Here is a 12,046-nt window from a genome sequence, read left to right on the forward strand (position 1 = left end):
GTAACATTTCGGAATTTAACTAAACCATTTTCGTCAGTCGTTGTCTAGCTGAGGCGTCGTATGCGCGTGCGTTGTCTATGCTGCGTTCGCCTACGCCCGAGACTGCTGCTGACTTTAGTCAAAGGGTGAAATTCAAATGTATTTCGAGGATTGCCTCGGCTTTTGTCAAACCGATAATCCAGTCCTTTCGCGAAGAGATTGTGTTTCGGGATTTGACTATAACATGTATATTATGATATTTATAAATTCATATTTATTAAATATAACTAATTGGCCGTCGTCTGGTTAACATCTCACTGTTTATTTGGAGATAATTCAAGTAAAGATGATACGTAGTATGGATTGAATTTTATGAAGAACGTGTTTATTTTAATTATCTTTATTTATGTAGATAAGAATTCTCGTATTATCTCCCTTCATCTTAGACCACATCTTCGTTTACCAGGCGAGATAGTTGTCAAGCGCTTTCCTATTGTTAAAAAAAAATTATTAATTTTTCACGCAACTCAAAATAATTTATCGTGGTAAAAATATTATGTTTTTATTCATTAAAATTAATTAGGGTACTGTAATAATCTGCTAATAACAGTAATATCATGGATACACTAGAATTACAAAAACATATGAAAAATATTCATCCCAGTCTAGAAAATAATGTTTATGCTTGACCATTTTCCATAAGCACACAAACCAGTAGATAATAAGCAACAACATTTTGGAAATAAAAATGGCAGTAAAATGAAGGAATGTGTTTTATTGATGACTAGCGGTCCGCCCCGGCTTCGCCCGTGGTACATAATATTTACGTTTTCTCTACATAAGAACCATCCTCGTAGTTCAAGGAATATATGTAATAAAAAAAGAATTATCGAAATCGGTTCAGCCGTTCTCGAGTTATGCGCTTACCAACACATTTTGCGATTCATTTTTATATATAAGAAGATTCAGAATAGCGAGGTAGGTCGTAACAAAGAAGTTTAATACAGCAGTGATAAGCGAGGTGCACAATGAGTAATAGATATGAACGGCGAGTTGGGAGTTGGGACGGTGTTGAGGAACAATCTTAATACTATTATAAAGGCGAAAGTTTGTAAGGATGTATAGATGTATGGATGTATGGATGTATGGATGTTTGTTACTCTTTCACGTAAAAACTACTGAACCGATTACAATGAAATTTAGCACACATATAGAGTGTAACTTGGATTAACACATAGGATAGGTTTTATCCCGGAAATCCTACGGGAACGGGAACTATGCGGGTTTTCCTTTGAAAACGCGGGCGAAGCCGCGGGCGGAAATCTAGTAGATAGTAGGAAAAGGTGAACAATGGGACGCTAATGACGGTACAGAGTACAGACCCACCGGATATCAATTAGATAGGTATGAGTAAATGATCAGCGAATCACTACTACTATTAAGGCAAAGTCACGTTGCTTACAAATTATAAACAATAAACATACCTACAGTTAAAAATCATGATAACACTATACTTATTAAAACTGACAAAAAATAGTTAAGATATATATATGTATATGTATTCTGTATATATGTATCTATACCTTTTTTAAAGCTTTTCGAGTACTTTCTCTCCGATTTAACTGTTTTTTATAAAAAAAATCCGTTAATTTTTACAGCTCTGTTACTTCATTTTTAACGTTTAAACAAACTACGATATCTGTTTAACCCTTAGATCATTAAGATTTAACCAGATGTTTTTGACTATATCCTTTACCTTCACGATCGCTACACGGTGAGATCGAATCAGGTGGCGGAATTATGAAGTTATCTAAATCACAATATTGGCACGCACGTTGCTTGTGTTTCGGTGATATCTATATATGATGTCTACTTAGATTACAAAATATCATTTGTTTTGTAATCTAAGGATATCTATATATACATTATTATCAACGTTATTTCTCATAATCTTTCAGAATTCTTTTGAGTACGGTATTGTGTGTAGTGTGCAATGGCCTCCTTTGTTCGAAATGTATGTATTATTTTAACGGTGTTTATTATTTACGGTGTTTATGGAATTAGTGTTTTATTAATTTATTTAGGTATTTATTAAAAAGGTTCATCACCAGTTGTTACATATGCATCATTCACGTAAAACAGTAACATAGGATTTACACATTATTATGCACAACTATTACAGATGAACACTACATTCAACAGAAATTAATAATAAATTAGGCGATATCTATACACAATATATCTATACAATTAAACAAAAAAGAAATGTGTGTGCTCTTATCATTAAAGAGTTCTGATTAACTACAACAGGCAATATTAAAAAAGTTATTACATTAAAATTTAATGTTTACGGAAATTCGAGGCGGTTAAGGGTTGTTTTTTGCGAGTTTAAAGATTTGTTGTAGATCGGTTCTGCTTTGGAAGTAATATTTAATTAATTAAAAAAGTGTTTTGAAACGGCTTTTTATGTGTTTGTGTAATTAATAAAAGCATTATGATGATGAAGTTATAAAAGTAATTCATCGAATGTTGACTTTATGTGTAGTTTTGTGTTGTTGGTGCTTTTTATTGTTCCATGTTTTAATTGAAAGTTTCAAGAATTATTTTTCTATTAACATAAGAAATAAACAATTGCACCTTTCTCGGAGTAAAAAACTTAATAATTTAAAGAAGCATATAGTTTTTACTTTATTAACTACGTACTTTTTTAAAACTCTATATTATATAAATAAATAATGGAACAAACAAAATAATAACCAATAAAATAAAATTTAATGATCAATGTAGTTACTACGATAAAGTATAAAATAGTCTCGTCTTATGAACTTATAAAGTTATAATAACTTAATTATCTTGCTTACTTTTGTAGATTCTAATTTATCAAGCCTAAACGAATTTTGATTAATGGATTATAATTTATTTTTATTTAATAGCACTGATTTGTTATAGTCCGGGATACATCGCCCATTTTTGCAAGTGATTACTATCAAGCTAATTTTTCGTGAGTAGCTTTATTATGATGAGATGCCCAATAATTTCATGTACAAAACTCTCGATTGTGGAAGCTACCAGAGGAAACAAGGATAAAATATTTTGATTTGATGGTTCTCAAATATTAATTACTAACTGAATGTTTTTTTTTGTTCAATCTCAAGATAATTATCTAAATTATTCGAAAAAATATTTGTCCTACAAAATCTATGGTTTGATCAAAGAGTCCCCCTTTCCAATGTGTATCGATAACGAAGTCATCATAAATGATTACTAACCAGCTGATTTTTTTGTTTTCACTTATTTAATACTTATATAATTCAACAGACATATTGTCCTACAAATTGCGTAATAAATATTTGAGAACCGTCAAATCAAAAATTTTTATCCTTGTTATCTCCGTAAGCTACCACAATCGAGAGTTTCGTACATGAAATTATTGGGCATCTCATCAAAATAAAGCTACTCACGAAAAATTAGCTTGATAGTAATCACTTGCAAAAATGGGCGATGTATCCCGGACTATTAATTGGCTTTTTATTTAAATACTAGCGGTCCGCCCCGGCTTCGCCCGTGGTACATGTTTACGTTTTCTCTACATAAGAACCATCCTCGTACTTCAAGGAATATAATAAAAAAAGAATTATCGAAATCGGTTCAGCCGTTCTCGAGTTATGCGCTTACCAACACATTTTGCGATTCATTTTTATATATAAGATATAAAAGTGGAATGGAGTTTTAATTTTTATCGAAGTAGGAAATAAGGCATTTTTAATATTTATTTTAATATCCTTTTAAGTTTTAAAGTGAATATAATTATTCTTTTTTTCCTATCTAATTACATTCATAAAATGGTAAAAATAGTTGAGGAGGTTTTTATATATTTTTGACTACCTGTGAAAAACTGTATTAGATTGCAATTTTTTAACAAGTTTTCATATATTTATCCTTTTTTTACCGCACCTTGTAGGATAAGTGTGTGGAAATTAATTGAATAACTAAAATCATAATATACTTTTTAAATACGATAATCATCATTTATATGAACTATAAATCTATTCTGAACCCTTAGTACGACTCGCACTTGACCATTTAATTTATGGGAGCAAACGATCAAATGCGTCATCAATTATATTAATGACTAGCGGTTCGCCCCGGCTTCGCCCGTGGTACATATTTACGTTTTCTCTACATAAGAACCATCCTCGTACTTCAAGGAATATAATAGAAAATAATAATCGAAATCGGTTCAGCCATTCACACGTGATGCCGTGACAACGCGAAACGGGTGCAGACCCGCCGCCTTTTTAATTTTTATAGCTCCCGCCGCGCAGCGCGTCGAACGCGGCAACTGATACACAAAAATAATCCTTATGGCATGATTCTGTATTCACGCGCGATGGCTTATAACGTATTTCATGTATAACTTTGGTGTTTCTACACCGATTTACATGATTCTTTTACTATAACCTGCCCAGGAGTATGAAGAATAATTGTGCCAAATTTAGTTAAAATCCGTCGGGTAGTTTTTGTTTCTATAACGAATATACAGACAGACAGACAGACAGACAGACAGACAAAAATTTTACTGATTGCATTTTTGGCATCAGTAGCGATCCCTTATCACCCCTTCATAGTTTTTTTTTTAATATATTTCATGTACAGAATTGGCCTCTCTACAGATTTATTATACTTAAGTATAGATAAACATTTCAAACTTAATTTGTTGCAAAATAGAATCAGTATAAAAAGTAAATCTATACTAATACTAGCAGTCCGCCCCGGCTTCGCCCGTGGTACACATTTACGTTTTCTCTACATAAGAACCATCCTCGTACTTCAAGGAATATAATAAAAAAAGAATTAACGAAATCGGTTCACCCGTTCTCAAGTTATGCGCTTACCAACACATTTTGGGATTCATTTTTATATATAAGATTATAAAGAGGAAAGGTTTGTAATTATGTATGTATGTATGTATGGTTTTCACTCATAAACTACTGGACCGATTTCAAAAATTATTTTACCATTAGAAAGCTGCATCTTCACCGAGCAACATAGGCTATATTGCATTTTCAAAAAAATTAGAGATCCTTACCAAAAAATGCAATAATGGTGTAAGAAATTCCTTAATAAAAATTCTGTCATCGCGTGCGCTGCGGAATCTATTCCTTGAAGTACGAGGATGGTTCTTATGACAAAAAACGTAAACATGTAGGTACCACGGGCAAAGCCGGGGCGGGTCGCTAGTAAATAAATAACTTTATTATGATCACAAATACTAGTTATCTTTTTTTATAATAACATGAACAAAATATATAGGTAATAAACAAATTGTACAGTACCTACTTAACATTTTTTTATAGTTTTATATTACGTAATTTATGGACGCCCCCTAACAATAAATAAACAAATAACTAATTTATTCATATTTACATTTTCTTTTTATTTACAGAAAATCGCAATCAGCAGCATTGTTCTGCTGATTTGCATATCGAGCCTCATCCGGGAATCGTACGCCATGCCTCCGCGGTTGTCTAAGAACAGCGGAGTATTCACTGATTCAGCGGAAAGTCACACCGATGTGAGTATTTTTTATTAATAGATACTATAACATACTATCTGTGACCCGCGGTTTTAGGCCCGAATATACGTTGTGTTCTATGAAGCACCACACTGTGACGCTGACATCAGCGGCGCGCGAGATGCTACGCGCCGCTGATGACGCGCGTCGGTCTCGCGCGTCAGCGCCGCGTTCGTCGGTCGACTGACGCGCTATAGAACGCTATGACTATGAGCGTCCTCAACCCGTATTTTTCCGCTCCTGTTGGTCTTAGCGTGATGATATATAGCCTATTGCCTTCTTCGATGAATGGGCTATCTACCACTGTAAACATTTTTCAAATCGGACCAGTAGTTCCTGAAATTACCGTGTTCAAACAAACAAACGAACTCAAGCTTTATAATATTACAAGTATATATAGTAATAGTCGCATTAGGTACACACATTATGGAAGCTCCGATAGTATTGCATCGACAATGAAAGTATCGCCATTCCACTAGCCAATTAAAATCCGGATATACCTACTCATTATTTTAAAACTAGTAGATATTTAGATATTGTTGTATATTAGATAAGTTAATTACACGCTTTATTAGGTGTTAACGATAATAAAAATATTTTTAGCGAATTCTGATAAAAACACTATTCAAAGATTAGTGCCAAATTGGGCTTTATCTCGTTGTGTTAAGGTATATTTTAGCATGTACACTTCATTATAATCCAAATGTATCTGTGAAATCCTAAATCCATGTATTAATTAAACTATTATAGAGTTGAATTTGATATTTTTGGTTTTACGGCATTCAAATGCTTTATTCATATAAATTTATAAAGAATAGAAAAAAATCCATCAGCATCCGCCCCGGTTTGGCGCGAAAGGATGCGGGTTCAAATTTTTACTATTATAGAGTTGCCATTTCAGCTACTGTATTAAGAAGAAAGTTAAGTAGATGCAATTTGTTTCAGGAAGAAATCCTCTCAGCCCTAGAAACGTTACAAAAAAACGCCGAAGAGAAGGTTGTTAATGGTGAGTGGGCGGACAGACATTTTTAGGGTTCCGTAGCCAAAATGGCAAAAACGGAACCCTTATAGTTTCGTCATGTCCGTCTGTCCGTCTGTCCGTCTGTCCGTCTGTCACAGCCGATTTACTCGGAAACTATAAGTACTACAGTGATGAAATTTGATGGGAATATGTGTTGTATGAACCGCTACAAAAATATGACACTAAATAGTAAAAAAAAGAATTGGGGGTGGGGCCCCCCATACATGTAACTGAGGGATGAAATTTTTTTTTTCGATGTACATACCCGTGTGGGGTATCAATGGAAAGGTCTTTTAAAATGATATAAAGTTTTCTAAAAAACATTTTTCTTAAAGTGAACGGTTTTTGAGATATCAGCTCTCAAAGTCGTAAAAAGTATGTCCCCCCCCTCTATTTTTATAACTACGGGGTATAAAATTCTAAAAAAAATAGAGGTGATGCATGCTAATTAACTCTTTCAACGATTTTTGGTTTGATCAAAGTATCTCTTATAGTTTTTGAGATAGGTTGATTTAACTGTAATTTATTATATTTGCTGCTACGGAACCCTTTGTGCGCGAGCCCGACTCGCACTTGGCCGGTTTTTTTTATATATTTTTGTTGTTATTGAAATGAAGTATTTTCAGAAAACTATTTTGGTTTAAGACGGATCTTATCCATAGAAGATGTATTGTCATTGATAAAAAGCATTAAGTAATTTTGAACACCAACTGAAAACTTTTTTTCGATCTCTCTAAAGCTTTTAACACTGTCTCTATCTCTATTTTTCTATCTAAATTTGATTTACTAGCGGTATTCTGACCGTACACAATTCGTTGTAATTAATAATATTATAAGTGGATATTTATTGGTTTCGTTCGGCGTACCACAGGGTCACGTATTACGACCTACCCTTCGCACCTTTACTTAGTACATATTTTGTGTTATTTTATGTTTGTTTCCTTTTTTTTGTAGCGTGTATGTTATGTTATGGTTGCAATAAGTCTTTTGAATTATAATTATTAATTATCCAATCTATATAATAACTAAATCCTCCCCCCAGTGGTGGACAGCGGATACCACAAGCTACCGAGCTACTCGCCCACACTGCGCGTCGAGCGGCAGCGGCAGCGGGCACCACCAACACCAACACCACCACCACCACCAACACCACCAACACCACCAGGCACCAAGAACGCCAAGACCACCAACACCACCAACACCACCAACACCACCAACACCACCAACACCACCAACACCACCAACACCACGAATACCACCAACACCACCCCCAAAACCATATTTTCATTATTAAAAGTTAAAACTAGATAATACTTAAATTATTTTATGTACATAATTTTATATTGTATGGATTAAAATAAATAGTAATAATTTATTTGTTTTATTCCGTTTTCAAATTTAAGCAAGCTTCTTTTAACACAGAACAGTAAAAACATATAGAAGTGCTGTAATGTCTAATTAGTATGAAAACCAGTGTCGCCAAACCCACACATTTAAACCGATAGTTATACAGTACACTACAAGTAAACTGTGCCTTTGATTGGACAGCTTAATTTGAGTAAAAACTGACTTAGGTTATAAATTCAGCATTTCAATATGTACCCTAACGGACCATGTTACGGTTTATTTTAGTATAACATCCCTAGGTATATTAGCTGTTTTGTTTCTCATCGCACAGAAATTCCAAATTCGAAAACATTCAGCTACTCCACAACAGAGGGCGTTAGTTTTCGATAGATATAAATTTGAAACGCAACACATAGAGTTAAGGTTGAAATTTGTGTCACTCAACATTAATGACATTAACTTGATATTTATCTGATGCTATGCTCTGAGGGATGTCAGCCTTGTTATCGATAATTCACAAATAAATATTTTTTGTGTATTTTTTTTTCTTTCTTTTATATGAGTATAGTATAATGCGTCACATTTTGGAGTATGTTTATTACTACTAAGTACGTCTTTTTATATTATTATTATTAAATAAAAAACGGAATAGAATAGTATAAATCTATATTTACAAAATACAAACAGAAAATATGCATTATTTTAAATCTTGGAACTGCTGTAGGTTTGATGTATCGGTGGCCTTTGTTAGACCGCTTAGTACTGTTCGGCATCCAGTTAGCTCGTCACGTTGCATTTATCCATTTCTCTTTTAAATTAGCCTCTTTGGGAAATCTATAAATAAATTAGACAAATGAAAGCTAAGGAAAAATAAAATAAAATTTAATATTTATTATAATGTTTGTCTTTTCTAAAGTATCGATACTGTCGATATGCACCACAAGCATCACTAAAGCGACATTCATTTTTGCGACGTTTATTGCAATAATATTCCAGAAAGTCTTGTTTGCTGTTCAATCTATAATAGTACTAATTTCTTATGGATTAAGGTTCATTTTGACTAGATATTTGTATACAATTTTGACAAATTACTTAAGTTATAACATAAAATATAATTAAAATAAATTAAAATAAGACTTACCGACGGTATGAAATGCCTTCATTGCTGATATTATTTCGTCTGCTATCATTTTTGCACTCTTTATACCGAACAACACGTCCTAATTAATGAATAAATATGGAAAAAAGGTTTGACAGCTGACAACCGACTCGAATATTTTTCTGCGTACAACTGAGAGCAAGTTAGGTGATCTAAACTTATCATTGACACGTGGGCCACGCCCACATCACACTTCTATCTACTTTACTGTTCTGTGTCTTTTAAGTAACAAAATAAGTAATTTATTTTTAACTGTTATCAAAATTACATTATCAATGACAATGATGAATGACTAGCTGTGCCCCGCGGTTTTACTCGCATTGCTCCGCTCCTGTTGGTCTTAGCGTGATGATATATTATAGCCTTTAGCCTTCCTCGATAAATGGGCTATCTAACATCGAAAGAATTTTTCAAATGTGACGTAGTTTCTGAGATTAGCGCGTTCAAACAAACAAACTCTTCAACTTTATAATAATAGTATAGATGCGAAAGTTTGTGAGGATGGTATATTGTGTATGTGTGTATGTTTGTTACTCTTTCACGCAATTACTACTGAACTGATTACAATAAAGTTTAGCACACATATTATAGAGGGTAACTTGGAATAACACATAGGATAGGTTTTATCCCGGAAATCCCACGGGAACGGGAACTATGCGATAACATTGAGAATAAAGTTTTCGATGGACCGGATTTAGGTTCAGGTAAATATTTTCTTTTAATTTTAATTTTGTATTTATTTAAGTTACTTATATTTTGCGTTTTTGAAGTGAAAGTACTTCTTTAGGCGCGTTGAGAGTAAAATTTTCTAGGCCGTGTCATGGCACTACCGTCACATCATGGAGTAAGCGATAATTTTGCCAAAGAAGTTTCACTTCTAACACGTGTGCTAGGCACACACGATCTCTTTTTAAATTGATTTTTGTAATTATTTTATTTATTTTTATTTTTACATACATAGATTCCTTACAGCTATTTGTATTACAATATTTATTTAATTAACTTTAACAAAACAATACGCCAATAAAAAGGAATACCAATAATAAGACAAATGTGACAGTTTGAGTTTTGTATATACATATATAAAACTCAAAGGTGACTGATATAGTGATCTATCAACGCACAGCCCAAACCACTGGACGGATCGGGCTGAAATTTGGCATGCAGGTAGATGTTAGGACGGAGGCGTCCCCTAAGAAAGGATTTTGATCAATTCTACCCCCAAGGGGATAAAATAGGGGATGAAAATTTGTATCATGTTTATTTATCTTTTCCACGCAGGCGAAGCTGCGGGCAACAGCTAGTTAATAATAACAATTAACAACGATAAAGGGAAGAAACAAAATCATTATTAAGCTATTGCATAGCTTCTATCGCGAGCCTTGAGCGTGGGGACCGAATCCAGAAATTCCGTAACGAAAAAATCTCACGCTCCCCACTCCGACGGGCACGGAGGTGTGGCTGTGGCTTGAACGCATGCTAAGCAATAGCTTTACCGCGGCAGACCCCGAGTGCCACACGTCTTTTTTTATTTTTGGACATGACTTGCACGATTTTAAGTACTTTTATTGCGTCATCTTTGTTAATGAAGTGTTTATTTTATTATTAATTTTAAAAATTTTAACCAATTTCAAAACTTTCTTTAGGACACCGTTTCCTTTATCATCGTCTTTTTCAAATCTAAATTAATTATTTATTAATAATAAGATAAATTAAGTTTCTTACAATTTTTTAATTATTTCTTCCATTTTCTCACAAATTATTATTTATTTTCCCAGCAAAATGCATACGAATAATGAAATGTGTTCTTACCGGTATATTCCCGAAAGCGGCTTGTCTAACTTCAACGGGAGAATATAAAAGTATCTTTGGAGCCAAACTGTATATATGTGAAAATAGCTGTTTGTATAGAGTACAACTTGTTACAACCTACGTGGTGAGTTTGGTGTTTTTAAATAAAATAAAATAACCTTTATTGAATTTTTGAGTACATTAATGGACAACTAAGATCCGTTACGCAAAGGAAAAAATAAATATACAAAAGTTGAATTTGATATTTTTGGTTTTATGGCATTCAAATCCATACTTATAATATTATAAATGCGAAAGTAACTCTGTCTGTCTGTCTGTTACTCAATCACGCCTAAACTACTGAACCAATGTTCATGAAATTTGGTATGGAGATATTTTGATACCCGAGAAAGGACATAGGCTACTTTTTATCCCGGGAAAATGACGCAATCCCGGAAATCCCACAGGAACGGGAACTATGCGGGTTTTTCTTTGACTGCGCGGGCGAAGCCGCGGGCGGAAACCTAGTGCTTTATAAATATAAATTTATAAAGAATAGAAAAAAATCAATCACGAGGCGGGACACGGTGTGTCCCTTAGACACATAAAACTGAAAGAATAGAATAAATTCGATCGCTCTGGCGGGTCACGAGTGGCCGAGTTGGTCAGGCATCCGCCCCGGAATGGCGCGAAAGGATGCGGGTTCGAGTCCCGCCTCGTGATCGAATTTTTTCTATTCTTTATAAATTTATATATATACAAAACTTACATTAAGATATTGAATACAAAGAAAATATGAATTTAATAATTTACATATTAGCGCAGAAGCCGGGCATTAAATGCCAAGGATGCTGCTACCAACTTTCGTTAAAGCGTTTATAATCGAGTTTTAGTGTGTCTAAGTGAAAAATTAATCATTTTGAATCAGATATATAAACATGTTATGTAAAAGAACTTGTCTTGGGGTTGTCATAAAGCCAATAAAAGCCACAATTTATATGAAACTAGCGGTCCGCCCCGGCTTCGCCCGTGGTACATATTTCGCAATAAAAGGTAGCCTATGTTCTTTCTCAGGGTCTAAAGATTGTCTGTGCCAAATTTTATCAAAATCGGTCCAGTAGTTTATGCGTAAAAACCATACATACATACCTACATACTTACATACATACAAACT

General features: G+C 33.7%; 1 protein-coding gene, 1 long non-coding RNA gene and 1 other non-coding gene across 4 annotated transcripts; 2 read left to right on the plus strand and 1 right to left on the minus strand.

Annotated features, from left to right (window-relative positions):
• The first annotated feature begins 1,931 nt into the window (after window positions 1–1,931).
• On the plus strand, window positions 1,932–7,946 carry LOC149896953 (uncharacterized). 2 transcript variants are annotated; one of them, XM_090117326.1, is made up of 5 exons: window positions 1,932–1,993; window positions 5,426–5,554; window positions 6,500–6,560; window positions 7,618–7,713; window positions 7,784–7,946. In XM_090117326.1, exons 1-5 carry the CDS (start codon window positions 1,973–1,975, stop codon window positions 7,867–7,869), a joined length of 393 nt encoding a protein of 130 aa, XP_089973452.1. In that variant the 5' UTR covers window positions 1,932–1,972; the 3' UTR covers window positions 7,870–7,946. The 2 variants fall into 2 exon arrangements, with proteins under 2 accessions (XP_089973452.1, XP_089973451.1); XM_090117325.1 differs by having other exon boundaries at window positions 7,618–7,946.
• A 625-nt stretch (window positions 7,947–8,571) lies between these two features.
• LOC149896954 (uncharacterized) lies at window positions 8,572–9,261 on the minus strand. The gene is made up of 2 exons (XR_016458288.1): window positions 9,064–9,261; window positions 8,572–8,756 (listed from the first exon to the last, which is right to left on the minus strand). It is a non-coding gene; the product is annotated as an uncharacterized LOC149896954 (long non-coding RNA).
• A 2,257-nt stretch (window positions 9,262–11,518) lies between these two features.
• Window positions 11,519–11,595, plus strand: TRNAP-CGG (transfer RNA proline (anticodon CGG)). The gene is given in 2 exon segments: window positions 11,519–11,555; window positions 11,560–11,595. It is a non-coding gene; the product is annotated as a tRNA-Pro (tRNA).
• Window positions 11,596–12,046: the final 451 nt, after the last annotated feature.

This window comes from Colias eurytheme, chromosome 27 (genome assembly GCF_061535395.1).
Source record: "Colias eurytheme isolate Ceu_HAF_F1 chromosome 27, ilColEury1 Martin Lab GWU primary, whole genome shotgun sequence".
Taxonomy (NCBI): domain Eukaryota; kingdom Metazoa; phylum Arthropoda; class Insecta; order Lepidoptera; family Pieridae; genus Colias; species Colias eurytheme.